Below are 24027 nucleotides of genomic sequence, written 5' to 3'. Positions count from 1 at the left end.
GCGACGGCGACGGCGACGGCGACGGCGACGGCGACGGCGACGCCGACGGCAGAAATCTGCTTTTGAGTGTCCATATAATTGCTATCGCAATAAAAAATTCAGAGCCCTTCCAGTACTGTGAAGATGGAAGCCAGCGAAGCTGTGACTATGATGGGTCTGCTGTAGTGAATATTGACACAACGATGAGAATGGGCGTATCGTCGTTGGGCATCACCGAACAGAACATGTCTATCATGAACGTTCCGGTTGAGAAACTGACGTTGAAACCTGAGCATCGCACGGAGGAATTTGGCGCTAGCGTTACCGAGGCGTCCACCACCGTTGTCGGGATCCTGGAGGGCAAGACGACGCTGACGTTTGGTCTCAACATCGCGTTCCCGCTACTCGGGGTCCGCGGCTCTTCGCTGACGTTTCGCCTGGGCTTCGGAAGCCCTCACGCTAGAATCGGCCCGTCGACGATGAGCCCTTTCCCGAGCGCGTTCGCGGCGGCGTTGCTATATGAACTATCATAATTTCGCTCTACCACATACTGTTCCCCCACAGACTAATTTAGATAACTCTGTTTTGCACTTAAATGCATGCTCCGCAATTGGAAAGAAAGATGAAATAATACATGTTTGATTAACCAGTTCTTGTTTAAGTTCAACATAATCATGATAACTGAGACTTGGTACTACGATGGCTGTGATATGCTTTATGTTGACGGTTATACACCTGTTTTTATTAATCGTCAAAATCGACGAGGTGGTGGTGTTTGTATCCTTGTGAAAGATTGTCGGACATATGAGCTTTTATCTGAATTTTCTTTAATTACTGATGACTGAATTTTTAGTACTTAAAAGTGACATCGAAATTGTGGCTGTGGTATACCGCCCTCCAGCTGGCGACATCATGAAATTTCTGAATTTGTTTGAGTCTTTTTGGAATATATCGGTGCAAGTAAATTTCGTCTTGTATGCGGAGGTTATTTCAACCTTAACATTTTGGAAGACACTCCAAGGGCATGCGATTTTATGTCATGCCTTCATTCAGCTGGTTTCACAAATGTAATATCAACGCCAACTCGTATCACAGTATCGAGTTCATCGCTATTGGACCTACTGATTACAAATGCTGACACAGTTGTTTCTAACGCGGGTACTATTTCATCTGATATAAGCGATCATTGTCCAGTGTTCATGCAATACAGTTCTTTACAAATGCAACAGAAACATCAGCATGAGACTATCATAGTTCAGCATATCTCTGATGAGGCATTGCAGGCTTTCAAGCATGCTATTAGTATACATGACTGGTATTTCGTTTATGCTATAAGAAACGTTCATGAAGCGTACCTAAAGTTTATAGAAATGTTTACAAATATCTATCTGTCTCATTTTCCTTTTAGAGGGTTTAAACCATCAAAGAAAATAAGAAAACCTTGGGTCACACGTGTTCTTAGGCGTATGATAAACAAGAAAAAGTGGTCGCAGTTTCACCTGAAAGGCGAAGCATAAATTGCGATAGCAAATTTGTAGAGAGCTATACGGAGTAATGATAGTAGCTTTATCAGCTGTATAAACTTGGACATGCAGCAGCACCGGCAACACGCAGAACTAATGTCGACGCCATCGGCGTTTTGCCCGCGTTCGCACAAAATGCGTGCGGCGTTGCTGACTGTTGCCGGAGCCTCTGATATAAATAGGCACTTGGTGCCGCAGCTAAACGTCACCTCCCCCCCCCCCCCCTACCGCCTTTCGCACGTCGGAAGAAGGCGCGTTTGCTCTACATGTATGGTGATTGTAAAGGAGGAAAGAGACGCCTACTTCTGCAGCCCTTAAGAAGCACGGCGCAGAACGCGCGTTTGTTCTCCGCCGTGGGTTCCCTCCCCGTGGTAAGTGGTTCTTGAGGGAAAGGGAAAGGTTGGCGCTATCTTCTGCAGCCCTTGAGGGAGCACGGCTCAGCGCCAAACCCTCCCCGTGAAAGAGTACGTCCCTCGCGCCATTTCACTCGCACATACAGCGTTCGGCAGAAGATAGCGCCAACCTTTCCCTTTCCCTCAAGAACCACTTATCATCGCGGCGCGCGGCGACGATTTCATCCATTGACGTCATACAGAACCTCACGGCAACGTCGACGGTGACGGCGACGACGACGGCGACGGCAGAAATCTGCTTTGGAGTGTCCATATAATTGCTATCGCAATAAAATAAGCTATTTCATGCGTTCTTACGATCTCGGGTGCAGGGTTTATTAAAGGAATATAAAGCACTTAGAAATAAACTTAACAGTGAGCTTCGAAAAGCAAAGATAGCGTATTACGAAAACTTGTTTTCTAGTATCAGTGCTAGAAACCCAGATACTACTTGGAAAGCTATAAACAGTGTTCTGGGACGCAGCAAGAAAGACCTCATGCCAGTTGAAATTACAGTGAACAATCGCGTATTGACCGCTGTAAACCTTGCCAATTGTTTCAACAAACATTTCACTTCCAGTATAACGCCAGATGGTGTCTCACTCAGAGATGATTTAATTATTCGACGTCCTGAAAGCATATTTCTTAATCCCACAGATGAACCAGAAGTTTATAGAACATTTATGAGTCTTAATAATAGTAGTGCATTAGATATAGACCATCTTCAGATAAGACCTATAAAATTTGTTTTAGAGTATGTTGCCCCTGTACTTGTTTATATATTTAATTTAGCAGTGGAGTCCGGAGAATTTCCAAGTCAAATGAAGCGTTCTCGGGTGTCCGTTCTGTATAAAGGTGGAGACAAGAACATCGTGAGAAACTATCGCCCAATATCTATTATACCAGTATTTGCTAAAGGTTTCGAAAATATGTTGCATACCCGGTTCTCAGATTTTTTAAATAAAGCTGATATTATCAGTGACGCCCAGTTTGGTTTCCGGAAAGGAAGGTCTACGGAGTTAGCTTTGTTAAGGCTTAAGGAATTTGTTTTAGAAAACTTCGACAACAAGCTCTATACATTAGGCCTGTTCATGGATTTCACTAAGGCTTTTGATTCGCTTGACCATAATATACTATTGCATAAGCTAGAAATGTATGGTGTTCGGGGCACTCCTCTGGCTTTAGCTAAATCATATTTAACAGATAGATCACAATGCGTGTGTCTGGGAAACCATCGCTCATCTTCATTGCCGGTTAGTAGAGGTGTCCCTCAGGGAAGCGTATTAGGTCCCCGGCCTTTTTTTCAACGCCTTTATAAATGACATTGTAAACATCGACAAAGCTGTGCAATTTATCATATATGCCGATGACGCCACAGTCTTGCTGTCTGGCGAAAATGCGGATGAGTTGGTAGAAAGATGTAACCGATAATTAAGTAACATTATAGCATGGTCACTATCAAATAAACTTAAAATTAACCCCGGGAAAACGAAGGTAATAATTTTCAGATCTAGAAACAAGACATGCAACGTTAACCAAGATATTATGTGTGCAGAACATAAAATCGACATTGTTGATGAACACAAAATCCTTGGTGTAACATTTTCATCTCATCTAAGTTGGGATTCTCACATATATAATTTATGTAAGCAACTTTCTTTAACTACGGGAGTTTTATCGCGGTGCCGCGAAATTCTCCCAACACAAATAAAAATTAAAATATATCACGCGCTATTTCAATCACACATAAACTACTGCAGTTTGGTTTGGCTTACTACGACTCAGCGTAATATAAATAGAATACTACTTTTACAGAAGAAAGCTGTCCGTCGCATTGCCAACATTGGTTATTTATCTCCAACTTCCCCATACTTTTGCACTCACAGAATAATTAAAATCCAAGACTTGTATGAGTTTTGCATCCTGCGTTCATTTTACATCTGTTCTTCTGCGTTGCAACACTTCATTCAGACTACTGCATTTCTGCAGCGTCAGAGTCATCATATCAATACTCGAAACGTGGGAAAGTGGCTTATACCCCGTTTTCGTACCGACTATAAACACCAGTCTTTGAAACATAACCTTCCATATATTCTAAATAAACATAATGACTTAGAGAAACCCACAGTAATTATATTACGTGAAATATTTCTGAATTACTAATTTATTTATTCATTCAATTATCTATCAAAACACTGTCATTTGTTTCGTTCTGGTTACTTGCTATTGATATATAACTGATGTTATTTTGTCCTATTGCAGTTAGTTGTTGTATTAGTTGTGTTATCATTTCTTTCTCTTAGTAAATTAGAGTGTTGTATACGTATTACTGTAGAATTGTGCTTTGTTAGTTTCTTGAAATAATGTTTGTTTTGCATTCTAACACAAATGCATTGTTTTTTTTTTCGGCTCTACCAGTAAGAGTACAGGTTCTCAATGTGTAATCATGTCTACTATCTGCGTAAATAACTTGTTTATTTTTGTGTATTATGCTTTTAAACATCTGTTATCTGTTTACCTGTCACTTGGTGTCATGTATGTATGGTCTCCTGGGCCCCATCAAGCTGTACTCTTGCAGCTTTTAGCCCAGGAGTCCAGCCAGAATAATTTCTGGTAAATAAAGAGAATTGAAAAAAAAAAACGCGTTAGGACACGTCGTCAGTTGCTCATGAATGGCTCATACCTATGTAAACGCGGCCTCCCCATTATGACGACAGAAGAGAAGTGAAATTCTACGCTGGAATAATTACCGGCAACGCAGCCAGCTGTGAAGCAGACGACGACGACGAACGAGGGAGCACTGGCACGAGCGCGTGTCGGCACGGTATCTAATGGCACAAGCGCAAACTGAGGGGCGCCAATAAGCAAGCTGAGGAAGAAGTTGACGACACTCGAGTCAATGTTGATGATGATAGTTTTTTTCTACACGCGGATAGGTCCTGGAGAAACAAGCCCTTAACAGCTTCGCTGTACAAAACGATCATTTGAGGTATTATGTTAATGAAAGAAATCTCAGTGGGATTTTAATGTTGCCATCATAATTATGCTACAATATGCTTTCTTACATACACACAATGATTACTGGACATCATCGTCGAGTCAATTAGCGCCTTGGCAGCAAGTACAAAGTGGGACACTTCGAATAATGTCATGTTCTTCTTACAATGCACACATGAGACCAACTTTTAAAGAAACTCCATATATTTCACATAAAAGATTTCATTAAATATATCCTTGCCACTATAACCTTTTGAATAATATATTACTCTAGTGTAGGACTTATTATTGGTGAGAATCAATAAGGAAGAGTGTGCACAGCGATAGTAGCGTAGCCAAGTGGGGTGCAACGAAGAGATCTGTCGTGAATGTTGTTGCAGCCGACGTATATGGTGAAACGATGTGCCCGCTAATGTTGCAGCTGGCTATTGTTACTGAAGAATTGTTGCGCTGTTGGTCGCTGAAATAATTGTTTTAGATGTCAACTGGTAACAAGTTTTTCTGTTTCTCGGCGCGCCCGTTCGGGCATAGAGTTCGGACATTTGTGGAGAGAATACTCCCCGAAACATTTACAACGTCTTGCGTGTTCTGGTGTTGCCTTTCTTTAACGTGGTCAAACGTTGAAAAAGGAAAGAAGACGAATAGAACGAAATTCGTAATACACATAAATAAGTTGTGTCTCATGCGGCTAAAGAAAAATGCCATTTTTAGAGTTTAACAGTACTTATAACTCCGGTGCTGCTATGAGCAGCCGAAGGAGGTGTTCCAGGAGACGCCATTGGAGTTGTGGTACGAATCTGACATCCTGAACAAGAGTGCCTTCCCCGTCGAGCACCTGGCCGATGCTCTCAGGCTGGCGGTGTTGTACAAGCAAGGCGGCGTGTACCTCGACATCGACGTCATCGTGATGCGGTCGCTGGACTCGCTGCCCTCTTGCGTCTGCCAGTCGCCAGTGGTGAGCTGTTACGCAGGCGACCACTGCATGCAAGGAACGATTGCAGAGTATTTTAGCATAGCGTTGCCGGTCTGCAGTTACCGTTAGCGGTGCCGCCCTCCGCCCAATGTGCTTGCGCGGGATACACTTAGCATGCGCATTTGGTGAGAAGGGGTCCGTGTCACTGCGTGGTGAAATACTCTACTTACTGATTGACTAATACGCATTTATTTATTTCTTAATATTTTGTTTTATTATTTGACATAGGAGTATGGGGTGCGCGAACATTCGATACTTTCAGTGCGGACCCAATAATTTTGTTGGATCGAAGAATTCAATTTGATTCATGTGCTGCCGCCGACACGACGACGCCCATCTAACTGCATTACAGGCAACACGCGAAAGATGAGAAGGACGCCTTTGACAAATATATTGTTCATAAATAGGTTGCTTGGATAAGCAGACTATACAAAGCAGATGCGTTGACCTATAAATATGTCGGCTAGTCTTTCTGAAGTATTTAAAGTCTAAGTCATCCTTTTATTCAATGTAATTTTTGCCTGTCATCCGCTACGTACTGTGACAAGGTATAGTGAATGCGAAAGAGTACGATTATTACCACAAATATGAATAAATGTTCGGACTCTTCATTGGGCGAATTTGGCAGACTTGTACCAAAAATAGAAAGGGACACTTGAGCGACAACGGCAGCTGCGATCACGGTCCCCGAATCTGAACTGACTGATCAGGTCAATCCGCTAGTTACATCCCGAATAATCACATGTGCTCGCATAGACTATAGATCAGCCCCATATTACAAATCACATTCAGACCCTTCCAAGGATGAATTTCGTACAGCACGTTGGTACAGCACTAGTGTGAAGTCCGGCCTCCCATGCCTCAGATCGACGCGCATATATATATATATATATATATATATATATATATATATCTTGCGTCGATACCAACAACGCCTCCTTAAAAAACGTAATCTTTTCTGGCCCTTACATCGTGTAGAGATGGTTGACCAGCGAAGCTAAGAAGGAGCGGCCACGGTGTTCATCTTCAGGTTTATCACGCTGGCATATTAAAGTGTTTCGAAACTGTGTTACGCAATTATGTGTCAGCTTACGCGCCCCGTTATGCCGAGCAATGAAGACATGTACACAATTGGCGTTGGCGGCACGGCGGCGACGAGCGGACTCCCGGCGCTGTTCGCGGCACCGTTTTTCGTACGCCAGCTGCTCCTTGGGAGAACGCACGACACCTGGTGATGCCATTGCGATGTCGGAGAGAGAATGACGAGCGAGCACACCGCTACGAGAGAGGAACGATGTCACCAACAGCGCGGCGCACAAGACGTTAATTCTCCGCTTGCTCCCTCACACTTGGCGCTTGCGCACTCTCCGCAGGCTGCGCTACGTCACACCCACGGTGCAAACTAACCAGACGTTCCTTTTCCTTTTGCTCCCTAACACTTGGCGCGTGTGCACTCCACGCACCAATGCTGCGAGGGTGTATGTACGTCACCAACACGTGGTGAAAGACCCAGGCATTCCCTCTCCTCTTGCTCCTAACACCTCTCAAAGACGGTCTTTTTTTTTTCGCGCATGCGCACTGGTTTTTGCCGAGGGCCTTTCTGGGCACGGACGGACGTTTCGCCTAGGCATATACAGCTTCGCTGTAAAAAAAAAAAGGAAAACTAATTTTGTTACACGCAGGAGAATGGCGACATGGTGAGCAACGGCTTCTTGGCTTTTAGCCGAGGCGATCCCTTTCTGCTGTACCTGATGTTACGCGCACGCGAAGTCTACAGGCCGGAAGAGTGGAGCTCCATTGGACCCCAGCTGCTGCGTCGGGTAACGCTGGCCCAATGCGGGGCCCGCAATGTGAAAGCGCTGCTCGGACGCCGATGTCGCGGCGACACGGGCTTCACGGTACGCTCTTACAAGTCTCTTTTTCCGAAACTACCAACAATAAACCAGGATATAGCCTGGACATAAGCGCGTTCGTAAACGCAATCCGATCCACCACGTTCGATTAGGCGTATACCAACAACGTATGCAACGAATTTCCAACTGGTTTCCAACTGATTTTCAAGAACATTTCGACCGGTTACCAGTAGTTTCGAACTGGCTCCCATTGGCTTCGACCTGCCCTTTTATTGGTCTCCACTGGTCTCCAACTGTTTCCAAGTGGTCAGTCTCCAATTGGTTACCATCTGGTTTCATACTAGTCTTCAACTTCACCCGCACTGGTCTCGAACTTGTCTCGGACAGTTTTTGAGCTGGTTTCGAAATGGTTTCCAACTGGCCTCCAACTAGTTGCACTTCAGGATACTGGCAAAAATGTAACGCCGCCAGCATACGCTCTGGTACCTTCTACCCCACTTATGTTAAAAATTTTCTACCATACTCTTTTCATGTACTAAACACTCTGCATGGTAGCTCACACACTTCTAGAATTATTCGCGTCCACTCTAATATCCCATCCACTTTTCATCCCTAATTGGTACCTTTTTCCGAGACAACCGCTTCCAGAATTAATCACTCTTATTAGAGGGAAACTGAATAAAACTTTTGCTGCCAAGATTTGTAGCCTAAACGAAATCTTGGGTGCTCAAAATAATTGAAAAACCTTGTTTTCAGGCAGAAACAAGAATACCATAATAAATTTAATGCATTTTTCGCAAAATACTGTGTCTAGCGACTGCAGCGTGAACTGAAGGCAGCGACGTATCTAGTGACGTTGTCTGTGCCGGATGCCGGCGTGTGACGATCGCCCGTGTCTTTCTAACCGGATAAACGGTGCGCGTAGGCAGCGAACGACGTCTCAACTGCGCAATTGCTTGTGCCCAAATCTTCAAAATTACCGTTTGTGTTGTGTGCTGTTTTGTAATGCGATAAGTGAAGCAACTGGCACAACGCGTGAGAATGCCTCTATACTGCTGCGCGCAAGGGTGTGAAAAATTTTCATAGGTGCACTGCTGTTATTTCGGGTTAGAGAATTCACCAGCCGTTCCCCTGTCGAGAAAAGTGGAGGTAAGCGAAGCTTGTCGTGTGTACCTGACCTTCGTGGTGTTTTTTTTTTCTTTCTCTCTCTCTATCTTTCTTTCTCTCTCGATTTATTTCTCTATCTCTTTGTCTCCCTAGCTTTTTCTCTTTCTTTCTTTCTCTTTCGCTGTATATTTCTCTCGTTATTCCATTCTCTTTTTCTTTCCTTCTTTCTCTGACCCGCCGGCGACAAGTTATCCTTTCGTCCACTTTCATTGCCCTTTTCTTCAGTATTTTCTACATTCCAATTTCAACTACACTTAAATTCCCCGATGCTTTCCTTGGCTTCGTTGGCTGTTGGCTTTATGTGGGTATGACTAATAAAATCGAGCCCCTCGGTTCCCATTCTTCTTTTTATTTCTCTCTGTGTCTTTATTTCACTGCCTCTCTCTCTTTTCGTTTCTCTCTTTCTTTCTCTGACCTTCGTGGCGACTTTCTTTCTCTGTCTTCCTTTCTCTCACTTTTTTTATATCTATCCATCGCTCTTTCTTTCTCTCTCTCTTTCTTTCTCTTTCTTTCTATTTCTCTCTCGCTCATTCCCTCTTTTTTTTGTCCCTGGTATGTGCCATTGAGTTTGGACATTTTCTGCACTATTGCCAGGATCGGCCCACTTTTCAGCGTGACACCGCCGCCGCCACCACCACCACCACCGCCGACACTTGTGAGCCTATAAAGCTTCGCTTAAAACAGCCGGCAGATCCCACGCCCTGTGGGAATCCATGTTATGCGAAGCAGTGTGCGGGGAGCCTACCAAGTTAACGAAACGCCCATGAGTGCACCAAAACGTAGGCCGCTCTTTCATGACCTACATGACACGCATGTCATGACATTCATGTCATGAGTCCTCAGGAGTCCCTTTAGCTATCCTTGAGGAGGAATAAACAATTTATTGAAATAGCAGACTGAGATTCTTGCGGGTGAAGCCCCTATTCCAGGGCCCCGCTAGCTCTAGCGGCTCGTTCGGCTTGGTCCAAGGTTGCCTGCCGGCTTCCCATGTCCTGCCGGGCGAGTCGCGCCTCCCACGACCTCTCAAGTTCGTTGCGTGTGACGAGGGGTGAGTTTTCCTCTGCTGGTCTTTGTTTGCAATGCCAAGTGATGTGTTTGAGGGTTGGGGTGTCGCCGCACCAAGGACAGCAGTCATCGTATTGGGACGGTTGTATTTTGCTGAGTGTGTGTATGTTGGGATATGTGTTCGTTTGTAGGCGTCTCCATTTCCTGGATTACGAGCTTGTAAGTTTAGGGTGGGGTGGTGCCATTGTCTGCCTGGCGCGTCTTTGGCTGTCGAGGATGTCGCGCGGCAGCGTAGGTGTGAGGTATTCCTCCCGGGTCGATATGTTTGCGGCTTGGAAAATTAGTCCTCGAGCCAGGCGGTCCGCCCGTTCGTTTCCCTGTACACCTTCGCGAGCGGGGCACCATGTGATGATGTGGTCTTCTCGAAGGTTAGTTCCTAGTATGCCTAGGACGCTCCGAGGGAGGACACCCCTGAGAAACAGTCGGCAAGCTTCTTGCGAATCCGTGAGAACGTTTGCAGATTAGAGCACTGCACGGGCCGATTTTTTCAGCCTGCAGAGCACTGCGTGGGTTGTTTTTACGTTGGGCTGCCCGCCCGAGCCCGACTAAAAGATTTATGGTGAGAGCCGGGCCCGGCCTGGGCCCGGCAGCAATCTACGTTACCCGCCCGACCCGGCCCGCCACCCCTTTACCTTAGGCCCGAGCCCGGCGCAAGCCCGGCTCGAAACCTGCCCCAACCCGGCCCTAGACCAAAAAGATCACCAAGTGACATGAAAAAAAAATAAAAGAAGGGAATGAAATAATTTATTCTTAAGGCCTAAATACATGTTATATGAAATTATGAACACCATTTGAGCGGTCTGAACGCAAATACCCGCACGCGAAGTAGTACGCATGACCCTGCCGAGCAGTATCGCCAGCAGTTTCCAACGGCGCGACCTTGATGCGGCCCAATACACTTCTATCGCAGCGCTGCGTCAGTATTTATCCACGTCGGGCGCCTCAATGCAAAGCAGTGTTGTACACGTTCCTCTAACACAGGAACGAAAGCTCGTTCCTCGTTCCGTGCCAATTTTAAAACGAGTTCTCTTTACAAGTTCCTTTAATGCGAAAGGAACGCGTTCCACTTACGCTTCGAACATTGGAACGTGCTGTTACACAAACGTTACATACGATTTATAAAAATTAAAATATAGGGTCGGATGATCCTTGTGTTCATATCGCGATAGGCTACATGTGTCGCAGTTCTGAAGTTGCAGTGATAAATGAATGGTCGCCACTGCGCATGTGTAACCTGGAGCTGCTTGTATATATGGGCGTGTGCCCTACGTTACTGTGTTCTTTGTGCTGTTTTGTGGCTGCCCGTTGGCATGCCTGAATACAGGATTCGAAAAGCATGCCCCGGCTCTGAAGTTACAACAATCCTGAGTGAGCCATAAAGTGAGCCATTTAAAAACTCACATCGAACTACGTATATATTATACGAATTTGAACATCGCCGGCAGCAGAATAAAGTCGCAAAAAACAGTACTGCTCCGTGTTTCTAGAAAAAATATAGTTAGTACATTCTTATATTCCATTCAAAACAGTCCCATTTCAGAAGTTGACAAGTTTAAATACCTCGGCGTTACTATAACTAATAAGTTCTCGTGGTCAGCACATATATCGGATATCTGTGTAGCAGGCCTGAGAAAACTGTGGTTCCTCAAAAGAAAACTTAAAAATGCACGAATGAGTGCAAATGTTTTAGCTTACAGTGTTTGCATAAGGTCAAAACTCGAGTATGCTTCCGTCGTATGGGATCAGCATTATCAAAAAGATATTATGCAACTTGAAAAAATTCAAAGGAAAGCAGTTAGATTTATATTCGCAAAGTACAAACGCCTAGATTCTCCTTCATATTTAATGAAACTCAATAATGTACCGACGTTGGAAGCCCGAAAAAAAGTTAGTCGCCTTTCATTCCTTCATAACTGCCTTTGTGGAAAAATTCACTTAGCTCTCCCAAAATCTGTTAGGCGCCTTAATACGAGGACAACGCGACACAGTCATGAACATTCTTTAGCACCAATCTTCGCTCGCTCAAACGCATTTCGATATAGTTTCTTCCCGCGCACAGTCGCGGAGTGGAATTCTTTGCCAGCCAGCACATTTACCTCTGGTGATGTTGTTAAAGAAATGCAGCGCCATGTTTTGAATTTCTGACCTTTACTTATTGTATGCTTCTGGTTACTTTGTTAGCATTTCTACAACATGTGTATTGTGTTTCTCCCTTTTAGACCACATTTGTTGAACAATTTTCATGACACAGATTTTTTCTTTAGGATACGCACTATTTCTTGTGTTCATCACTTGCGTTGTTTGATACTATACTTCATTTTACATGAAGCCCCTCCTGCTCGAGCCAAATCATTGGCTTGTAGTATGTCAAATAAAATAAAAAAAAACTGAAGATAAAATAATCCAAAGAAACGCTCCTAGACAAATTTGTTTACGGAGCACGGGACATACTCCAAACATGTCTAACTGTAACTTTGGTGCCCGTCTATTACAAGTGCAAGACATGTGGCACTTTCCACTTTGGTCTTCAAATGCGCAGTAAGGATACTGCGCTTCAGATTTGGAAATAGAAAGTTACTCGCATGCACCAATATAATTAAATTTCTTGCACAAGAAACCGCATTGAAAGGAACACTACATAGGCATTTAGTGAATGGTGATTGAATATAGCAGTACGAGTGGGTAAAACTATGTCCAGACTACATATTCGCAACTTAGTAAAGTCCCTTGTTTGACCTCAGCAAGCATTGCATCTCGATGTTGGGGTCCGACAGACGAACCCGTTTTTCCTTCAGCACTTCGTTGGCAATTTCGAAGAGCCGTTCCACCGAAGCGCTTGAGGGTATTGTCATGTTGTACTTGAGGAAAAGTTGGTTCAGTCCCTCTAAGCAAGTAGTCAACTGGTACCTGCAGGTACCACAACAGCTCATCCTGTTCCTCGGATGGAAGAGTTTGGCACCGGAACGAGAAGATATCTTCGGGCGCAGACGAGGGGGCAACATCTGCGCTGGCTGGTTTGGACACCGCAGCCAGCTCTGTGTTTATGTAGATGGTCTACAGGAAGGAGCGTCACGTGAAAATTTTGAAGCCTGGTCATAAAAAAATATAAGGGCGAACTCGCGAAAAAAAATTCACCATAGTCACGTCACAGGGAAGCGATAGTTCTTCGCGCCTGACGCGGTCGCCACTCCGCCCTGCATTGATGTTCTGCGTACGTGCGTGCATTTGTTTGAATGCCGTGGAACGTTTACAGAAGGAACGCCGTTCCTTCTGCCGTTCCTTCGTAAACATAACGAGTTAACGTTACAGTTCCACCGACCCTTAATAGAATGGTGGCGTTCCTCCGTTCCTCCCAAAAGGAACGAGTTCCAGGAACGCCGTTCCGTACAAGCATGCTGCAAAGCATGCGCCGCCCCAACCACTCGTCCCACGTGAATGTATTCTAGTACACTCTATCTGAAGCACAGCCGCGACCGGTCGTGAACGCAGCGCATGGATGGAATAAATGGAGAAAGAAAGCTTCTCGTTCCTCCATGGCGCAGCGTAATGCGCTGCTGCTAGGCGGCCGGTTGAGAACATGCGTACAAACGTGAGACGGACGCAGTGCCATATTTCAGCCGCGTGACGAATTATATCTTACCAGTCATCGTTTTACCAATTCGCCTTTGAAGAATCAGCAAGTCGCGAACGCGCTTACACAGCGCATAAAGCATTAATTACATTGATTTAGGTAAGGAATACAATGACCTCCTGTGGTTTGAGGCGACTTCGGTCTTTCTGAACTTTTACATTCTGTTCAAACGGCACAAAATACGAGGGAAGATAAAAAGGGAATTACACAGGAGTAGGACTGCTAGCTTCCATCTGCACTGGGACAACAAATTTTGAGAGTCGAAACGCGTGAGGATAACTTGCTGCACGTTACGTGCACACCACCAGAAAGTCGGAGCCCGGCCGGGCCCGGGTCAAAAAGCACATGCCGTGCCCGAGCCCGGCCCGAGCCCGTGACAAAACTGCCCTACCCGGCCCGGCCCGGTCCACGCGCCGGGCCGGGCCTGGGCTTTCGGGTAAGCCCGAGCCCGTGCAGTGCTCTAGTGCAGATTGCCTCTTGACCTCTGCCACTCGTATGGCTAGTGCTATGGCTGCCGCTTCGGCCACGGCTGTGCTCTCGGTGCGGATCGTAGCCGACTTGATTGCTTGGTTGCTAGTGACGACCGCAGCAAATGCTTTCTGAAGCCTCGAGGGGTAGGGAGTTGCGTCTGTGTAGTGAGTGTTTGGGTCGTTGTGTAACTGTTCGAGTGTCACCACTCTCACTCGTCTGCGGCAGGCGTTAAACATGGGGTGCATGTTCTTGGGTATTCGGTGCACGTGTATGCGTTCCCTGTCTTGTCTGGGTATTTGGGTATTTAGGTAAGGCCCAAGAGACCTTAAGGCAAAGACTTAGTCATGCTTATGACTATGACTTCGACCATCAACGTTTAGCCTTTTCCTTCACTTAGTACCACATTTGAACCCATTCCATTGGTTTTTGAGTTAATGTTTTTTACGCCGAGTCATTGTCATTGTTGCTCAGTCATGTTCATGACTATGACTTCTACCATCATCCATTAGTGTTTCCTTCATTTAGTACCCATGTCAGAACCCATTTCAATGGCTCTTAAGTGTTACTCTTCTTTCGCTGAGTCATTGTCATTTATGGTGAGTTATGCTGATGACTATGATTTCAATCATCATCCTTTAATGTTTCCTTCACTTAGTGCCCACGTTCGAATCCATTCCAGTGGTTTTTGAGTGTTAATCATTTTATCGATGAGTCATTGTCTTTTATGCTGAATCATGCTGATGACTATGGTTTCTACCATCATCCTTTAGTGTTTTCTTCACTTAGGGGCCCCGTCCGAACCCAATCCAGTGGTTTTTGAGTGTTAATGTTTTTTCGCTGACTCATTCTTATTCTTGCTGAGTCACGCTCATGACTATGACTTCTACCAGCATCCTTAGTGTTTACTTCACTTAGTACCCACGTCCGAACCCATTTAAATGGTTTTTGAGGGTTAATCATTTTCGCTGGGTCAATGTCATTACATTTATGTCATAACCTGTCACTTATGTTCGTCATACAATCCTGGCATACTATGCCAATTTTGCGACCTACAAAGGTAATGAAATGACCATGAGAGCACCAAGACGTAGGCGGCTGTTTCATGACCTACATGACACGCATGTCATGACATTAATGTTATCATCTATCATTTATGTTCGTCATACACTCTTGTCATAGTGTGCCAATTTTGGTAAGTACCAAGTTGACGATACGACCATGACAGCACCAACAATTTCGCAAGGGCCCTGTCGTAGTCCGGGAGGGCGCTGGTGCTTCACGGGAAACATACAATGAACGAGGTTGCCGTTTAGAAGCGCACATGTCCAATAAGGCATTGCAGAATGGGTTCCCAGAACTCATCTTGTTTGTAAGCTCTTGGTCGACGAACAGACGAAGATACGACAGATAATAGTGTGTCAATTAGCTTCAGGTGACAATGGGTTCGTCGCCAGTTTTTGGCGTCGAAAAACGATGAAGCGTGAATGGCATTGCATAGCTGCACGCTCGCTGGTGTGATCATTTGTCCAGAAGAACCATTGGTCACAACAGCACCCCCGCCACCAAGTGGTGCATCGGGAGGTCGAGTTCTTCGACTCAGCTTTCCGAATAATTTACAACAGGCCTGAAACGGGTTTGAGGCTGGTTTCCAACAATCCGAGAAACCACCTGTGAGGCTCACTGCCCGATTGATCTCATAGTTTTCAGTTAGGAGATCGATAAACTTTTTTGTTGGCAAGAGATGGCGGCCTCAGTCCCGGCACCCTGACTGGTTTTTCCATATAACGTTTAACACGAAAGCCTGCTCGTTTCAACAGCTTGCACCACTGCTTCTGAAGATGCTGTAGTGCGTCAATTGCTCGTCTAGAACGCTTCAGCTTGCTTTCCGAAAATGGTCGCGCCCAGTGCGTAATGTCTCCAGTGGAGGCGGGGGGGGGGGGGGTGACCATTATATCGCGCGCACAATCACACGTGGCACTGAAATAGTGCCGCTAACACGCGGTTGTTTTTTGTATTTCGCTGGCTTTCTTTAAAGACAATTACAAGCTGCATCAATGGTACTTAGTTGGAAACATTTCATTCGGCCATTTTTAATTATGATCTACAACTTTCGTATTGGCACTTTCTTGGTGAAGCCAATAATTAAAAAGTTAGGCAATCAGTTTATACTAATTAATTCTCTTTGCAAAACGAAAAAAAATAGCGCTACTAGGACACGCGATCCTCAGCACCACTGAGTGGGGTTTGAGCCTCTGTGATGTGTGGAGTGCGTGACACAGTGCGGTGAATGAAGATAAACAAGCAGACGACAAGGAGCGCGCGCGCGGAGGCGAATTTTGTGCTGGTTGCAAGACGACAACGTCGAAGACCGTCCGTCACTTGAACACGCGGCGCAAGAAAAAAAGAAAAACAAAAGGAGAAGGCATTCATTCGCAAGACGCCGCGAAGCTTCGAGCGGCCAATGAGCGACGAATCGGCCAGAGCGGCAGAAAAGCGAGGCGCGCTGGCAGAAGAGGGGGAGAGTCCCAGGAAGCGACGCCAGGAGAAGGTCGGCCACCGGACCGGGAGTTGAAGACTAGCCGTCGGGTTCCAGTCCCGAGCCACCACGACTTCACATTACCTCGGCCTCCTGTCAACCCGTTCCTGGGCGTCGCCACTCTACCCGGTCGTGAACTGCTGCCCGAGGCCGGCGAGCTTCTGCGCCCGTGGGCAGAACGTGAGCAGTCGGGCTACGAGCCCGAGTTCCACGCCCAGCTGCCTGGCCAGAACGCTGCCGCCGTCTGCCCGTGCCGCCAAGCCGCCTGCCTTCTCTCGCCAAGCCAGAACAGCCGCGCTCCGGTAGCCTGCCCAAAACACCGACCGTTGGTGAGACGAACGCCACGTCTTTTAGTCGCTTCACCGTCTCCCATCCTCAGCGAATTAATATGAGCCCTCACGCAATACATCAGCCCGAACTTTGTGTGCTATTAATACCATGATTTTGCTGCGAGTTTTTTTTCTGTGATATTTCTTCAAGTTCTTATATAATGGGTTATTTCTCGTTTTAGTTTTATTAAAAGTTTGCGTGTGTCCTCCAACAACCGACTTTGTCCTCAATTGGGTTCTAGGAGGATCCGCCTCAGAGAATCGTCTGAGTCATTCAAGAACCTGCATCACAGCCTCCTAGCTCGCTCCATCGTTTCATTCGATAGCAATTATATCGACACTCCAGGCGCATTTCTGCCGTGGGCGTCGCCGTCACCGTGAGGTTTCGTATAATGTCCAAGGGCGATAAAATCATCGTCGCACGTTCTATGCTATATGGGCGTGAATGCATGCGAGGGACGCGCGCTTTCACGGGGAGTGAACGCACGGTGGAGAGCAAATGCGCCAGCCTCTGTTGAGCGAAAAACCGTGGGGGGATGGAAGGGGGGGGGGCGACTTGTGCTGCGGCGCCAAATGGGTATCTTGCGACCGGGCGCAAGGGGAATTGGAATCTCGCAGGCGAAAGGAGGAAAGCTGGAAGCCAATGCGGGAGGGCCTTCTGCTTTGCGAGCAGCTGCGTACTTTGAGCAGAGGCGGCCGGTCGCGCGCACCCTTCCTTGAAACGATCTGCAAAACGGCTCCTACCTTTGTATGCGCTGTGCTTTCGCCGCTCAGTTTTTGTTGAAGCGATAGATCGCACGAACCTTCGCTCGCTGCGGCGGGCGCGCTTGCTCACGCCAGCATTTTGACAGCGGTTTTGTGCGGTCATCGGGTGTGATCCATTCGTGTTTTCTTGTGCACTCTGACAACATTCTTGTTAATTCAGTTAGTAAGCGAATGTGTACAATCTTATACAGCCGATAAAACTACGGTCCCTACTCCAATAGCTCCCTACTAATCGCAATTGACGCTTCGCCTTTCGGGTGAAACGGTGATTTTTTTTATTTAAGCAGTGGCTACCTTTAGCTAGGAGACCCTGTCTATAGCTGTGTGTAAGGCCGGGCCCTCCCGCCACCGCCCCCCCCCCCCCTCTTTGCTTTAAGCACTGATCGTGACTGGCACTTTGCAAATGCTGGAGGCAGACGAAGCTTGGCAGACAAATTTCCGGCATTTATTGTCCCACCCGGATATCACTGTCGCTGCTAGGGATAAGTCACGTTGTGTCAGTGGTTTATGAAAACAGTGCTAGTTTTCCGCATGAGAACCGCACTTCATTTGCTTCAGGACATGACATCGAGCTCGGAATTTGCTAAGGCTTGTTGCTACGGCGGCAGTTCAAAACTAACTGAATTTGCGATGTGCGTTCTTCCTTTTCGTTACGTCATCATCGTGAGAACTCACGTTCATACACAAATTCAAGCGCGTCTGTATGGCCGAGTAAAGCATAACTTAATTCCTCACAGTCACCTGACGTCGATTTGGAGTTCCTACAAGTAGTGTGCAGTTTGGAGCCGGACGTGCTTATCTACAGCGCTATGGCGCTATGGTGCCTTGTTACGGGCTTCTGCGGGAGGCAGCGCTACTTTGGGAGCATATACAGGAACACTAGCGACCCTACTATCACGCAGCTTCGGATCTCTGGGCGGCGGTTTTTTGTGTGCCATGCAAACTCTGAGAGTGTTGGAGCCTGTGCGCATATTTCGGCGGCAACAGCATTCGAGACTATAGCGGTAGGCTTTGTGTGCACCCCCCCTGTTATTCATGGGAAGATGGCGCTGTCCGCTGTCAGGCTGCTATCTGTCGCAGTAAATGGTTTCAGAGCAGCAGAACTCGCCTTAATGTATTTGTCAAATTTGCCTACCCTCATGGGCTTCGCGGCAGTTTGTATTGCTACCGCCACGAAGCCTAGCTAGGAGGGTAGGCGAAGAAAATGTCCCGATGATATGCAGACTTTACTGAACAAGTAACTCAGCGCAATATAACAGACAGACACAAGAAAGGGACAAACAAGAACAAGCGCTACTGCATACTTAGGGCCTTTTTCGAGTAGACTCGAAATGCCCTCTGGAAGCGACACTTCGTCTAAAACGACCACAGGCTTCCCTTGAGTGGGCCGATAGGTATTTGAAGACCTCAGAATAAAGTTGAGCATGGCTGGCTGCGTGTAGTGTGCCACCACGATAATCCGGACTGGCTAGCGAGCAGGAAGCTGCGTGAGTTCAGACTACTTGCGTCCCAGCTCACGGAGACCAGGTGGAGGACCATGCTCAGCTTTATTCTGAGGTCTTCAAATACCTATCGGCCCACTCAGGGGAAGCCTGTGGTCGTTTTAGACGAAGTGTCGCGTCCAGAGGGCATTTCGAGTCTACTCGAAAAAGGCCCTAAGTATGCAGTAGCGCTTGTCCTTGTTTGTCCCTTTCTTGTGTCTCTCTTTTATATTGCGCTGAGTTACTTGTTCAGTTATGCAGAACCAACTAGCCCAACAATTATCTTTTCTAGAATATGTAGACTTAGGTGATATATCCTGCTCTGAAATAATTTACTGCGCCAAGCTGCTGCTGCCGCTAACGCCATCGCCGCTGCTGTGGATGCTCAGTAAATTGTTTTACCCGAATTAGCCGATGTCATATTTACTCATTTGTTTGACAACGAGTCTTGCATCAATCAATCTAATCTACCTTTATTTTCCAGTAAACAAAAACTTAACGGCCATTTTGCGCTAAAAGCTGCGAAAGTAGCATGATGGGGCCCAAGGGACCTTACATAGCAACATCAGTGTAGTACATAGTAAGACAGGTATACACATAGTGTGACGAAGTGGTAATGATATGCAAAGATTATTAACACCAATAAGACTATAGCTGCAACAATAAAAAGACAACACCATTGTACATCGAAACTGACAGCAACACATAGGCAGAAGAAAACAAGTGATTCTCCATGTAAAAAATTGTCATTAGAGACAAGTCATTTAGGAGGAGCCTGATTAAACAACTCGCAGTGTTACGCAGCTTAAAAAGCAACAATAAATAAAAAACTCACAATTGAACAAAATAAGCCAGTTTGCTTTAGACGATAACTTCTAACGTCTGCTATTTATTTGGAGTCGTAGGTGATTTGTAGGCTAGTGCCTGTCTCGGGTACTGATATTGAAAGAATTGTATTTTTTAGGCGAAAGTCTTACAAGGCTCATGGGTTAAGAAATCCGACGTCTGGCGCTATGGAACCAAAATTCGAGCTCATGCGCCCGTATTTCTTTATCAATAAAAGAGCTCGATTATCTCTGTTCGCGTTGAACGGACACATTTCTAAATAATCAATGTAACCACAAAAGTGTCTGCGTGTGGTTCTCCCGGTTTTGTTCATAGTTTCCCAGCAAGACACACGCGTTTTATGACGTTTCGTGGAGTATAAGTACGCCTCCGAGAACTGGAAATAAATCTCTTGCTGAAAGCTAGCGCTGTGTGTCTGTTCAATTTGCCTTTACGTGTCCCTCTCATTCTGCCTACGGTACAAGAAAGTAAAATGCACCATATATGCAAGGCCATGTAGCTACCCTCACCGATTAAAGCGTTTAATTAAAAAAAAGTTCATAGAGTCAATCTGCGTATGTGTCTTAATGGTCTTCATAAACTTGACACGACCGTTCTAACGTGCCATTAACCACGCAGAACAAGTGGCGATGTCTAGGCTACCGAAAAAGATAACAAGAGAAAAAATTTGGGGAAACTTCACACTACTGGTGCGAAGACTGGTCAAACAGCACAGCTGGCGACCCCACCTAGCTTTATCTCGGTTCGGCCAAGTTTTGCGGGGTTATGCTTCGAGACTCGGCCACGTCTTGCGCAAGATAACCACGGAATCATCGACAGCCCAAGGAGGAACGAACATTGGGTCACTGGACGATTGTGGACGCTTAAACGTTCTTGCTCGGTTTCGCGGACTCCGGATCTTCTGCGAATCGCCGAAGTTTCGCCGCCGCTTCGGCGGCACCATACTCGGGAGAGGGCCGAAGTCGTCTCACTCGCTCTCGAGTAGCGGCGCGGCGGCTTCCGCGCCGCACTTCCTGTTATTCGGCTTCCCCAACTTAGCGGCGATGTGCTCGGCGCGCAAACAGCATGGCTTTTGTGTCACTGTGGTGGCGACGCGGAGCTATATATCCTGTGGGCCGACGCAGTGACGTCACGGCTTAGCTCCGCCTCTGCGTAGCCACGGAAATCACTCCGCACGGCTCGGTGACGTCATGGCTCGTCAAAGCTAAGGCAAAGTGATGCGGCGCGCGCAATGTCGTCACGGCTCACAATACCAGGAATCTGGGACATCGTCGAACAGCGCCTCTAGCGGCCGCCTCTGACAACATGCGCATTTTCTATGGGAGAGCCTCGTTTTTCCCAAATAACTAATCATAGAAGCCATCTTTGAAAATATTACCGTGGAAATAGGCTCTAGAAGCTTAGCCCGACATCTCATGCAAGCGGTACCATTACTTACGACAGAAAACCCGTTCCAAATTGCGGGCGAAGTTCGAAGTATGGGAGTCTATGGAAAAGGCCAAATTTTGGAGGCTTTTTTGGCCAGTAAAAAGCAATTTGCGATGAGCCTATTGCATCGATCGACATATTATCGGGGATTTATCAACTTCAATGACTCAGCTTTCAGCTAGTTGCAGCAGCAGCTCTTGAAATGGCAAGAAAAGTCGTTCCAAAATCGCATTTTTCATAACAAGGTCGCAGAATTTATTGTGGTACGTACATAAACCTAATTTTTGCCTCCCGCAGCACGTCGAACCGACAGCCGAGTGTTCTGCGTGACCACAGATTAGGATCACTGATACCACAATTGTGAGTTCGCATGTTCGAAGCCAGCAGCGCCGCTGTTTTTTTATCCCTTTGTCGCTGCTTAGTTAGGCGGTTTCCCGCCAGATGGCATATTCCCAAATCCAGGTCATTTAGTTATGGTTCTTGTTTCATTTCTTTCTACTGTACCAACGTCTTCCTAAAAAAATTGCTGGCTGGTTTCGTGAACATGCGAACGTGCTTCCAAACGTCTTTTGCACATTAGGTGGAATGTATTTGAGACAATAAACCCAGGTTACGTGTTTTGAAAGTTAATTTCTTTCTTAAGGCAAACATTTATGAAGACATTACTAAGAAATATTTTTGGCGTCTTCAGTTATGTCATGGAAAAGGCGTGTTTGTGCGAATATTTTGCAGCTTGAAACGTACCACAAAAAAATAGTGTCCAGTGTGTGCAATTAAAAGACACAGAAGTAGAAAACTTGGCTGCAGCCCTAGACGTAGTATTCTTACAAAGGAATACAGAAGCTATTTGACTGAGTATATTTGCATTATATCAAAGCAGAATTTTTCCGTACCGGATCTTCGGTGCAAATGAAGGCTGTCCGAATTATTTCACAAGCTTTATTGCTTAGTACAAACCGATACCTCGAAACATAAACATTCTATCCTCAATATGCAGCGCACGTGTCTTATCATTTGAGCCATTCCCATATACCTTCACGAAATTCCAGAAATACCAAAGGTCTTCATATCCTTTTACCACAACGTGCGCTGAGGAGTATGGGAAATTATGCGAAAAGACACCGGGACGTGCTAATGTACTTTGTCGTGTAAAAATAAAGAACGATTCCAATCACAGACCACACCCTTTTTGAGTTATGCCCACAAAGTGTTGCAAGAAGACATTGTTTTCGGCTAGAATCACCAAAGGTGCTATGGCATTCGGCTGTTCTGTTCTTAACTAACTCTATTACTGAATCAGATCGCAGCACCATGATATAATTACTGGTACAATTCTTCGGTAATTCTGTAAGAATATTCTCCTACCCTAAATTTAACGTGTTTGAACAATTTAAGAGAGAAAGGACCGTGAGGGTTTCCAGAAATGTTCCCCAATTAGAATCGTTTATGGCCCATATCGGTACGGTGGTATTGTCATGATCACGCCAGCGTCCACTGACACCATTTATCACTTTACTGCCCGTAAATAAAATACAAAAGTGTCGTTCCTTGTGCGTGAGTAGCACAATCGCAGCTGATCCTTTCATATGGGCCCACTAAGCCACACCTTCCCTTTTCTGCCATGGTGCCACAAGAGATGTCAATTTCACCCTTGAATTTCTCCCGGTCAGTTTCTTAAAAAGTATAGGGACGTACACAAGACGAACATTCGAAGTTTTGAAGTAGTCCTAAAATTTTAGTAAAATTTTATAGGCAATGTTATTATCCTTTATTTGTTTACATATTTATTACACCTGATTGGTGATAATAATGACGTACTACATAATAGTTCAGTTCTACTACTTAATAAGTCATGTCTGAGATGGCTGTCGTGAAAATTAACCAGGTGTTGCATGACATTGGCTGGAAGGCCATTCATTAAAGAAAATTGTGTGCAGAATAAAGAAAATGCAGGTGTTCAGACGCACAGTCGCCGCCAAAAGTTTACGCGGCCGAGGTTCTGCGCAAAAGTTCATTTTCAACGCTGCTACGCCCGCAGCCAGTAAAAAAAATTGCCCGCCAATCCACCCTGTGAAGGTGGTTGGAAAGCGAAGCTTTTTACGCCACCCTCACGGTGACTGCGGCGCACTTGATATTTCACACACAACAACGTAACTTTAACCACGGCCTTTATTATTATTTACTTCACAACAATGTTCACTACTGCTTTATGATCGGTGTGATATACACTACTAGACTACCCCATAGTGGGGTAGTCTAGAAAATGAACCGAAGCAGTTACTAGGCTGGAAGGGTTTCGAATGACGTCACCCTATTTCAAACAGCTGCATAAGCTTTGCAACAGCTGCAATCTAATCTTACGGACCGCGCCGAGCCTGTTTCCGTTGTTTGCCCGCAGCCCTTATCATCCATCATGTTGGCTCATCACTTTGAAGCTTGTTTTTGTGGTTTTTCTTGCGAAAACGAGTGCTTAGTTGTACGCTGAATGCCTGAATTCAAGTAAGCTATACTGCTATACCTGCAATTGTTAGCGGTTCGTCGGGATCGTTTTTTTATTACAACGACGGACACGACAGAACCCTTGGCTGGTA

General features: G+C 45.9%; 1 protein-coding gene across 1 annotated transcript in view; it reads left to right on the top strand.

The window, feature by feature from the left end:
• LOC119462340 (lactosylceramide 4-alpha-galactosyltransferase-like) overlaps window positions 1-24027 on the top strand; it is an 85347-nt gene that overhangs the window by 36753 nt on the left and 24567 nt on the right. Inside the window, exons 4-5 of the mRNA XM_049655181.1 lie at window positions 5643-5846; window positions 7547-7762. Coding sequence (XP_049511138.1) covers window positions 5643-5846; window positions 7547-7762 — 420 coding nt within the window. The remainder of the gene's footprint in view (window positions 1-5642; window positions 5847-7546; window positions 7763-24027) is intronic.

Source organism: Dermacentor silvarum, chromosome 8 (genome assembly GCF_013339745.2).
Source record: "Dermacentor silvarum isolate Dsil-2018 chromosome 8, BIME_Dsil_1.4, whole genome shotgun sequence".
NCBI lineage: Eukaryota > Metazoa > Arthropoda > Arachnida > Ixodida > Ixodidae > Dermacentor > Dermacentor silvarum.
This window is presented reverse-complemented; position numbering and strand designations above follow the sequence as displayed.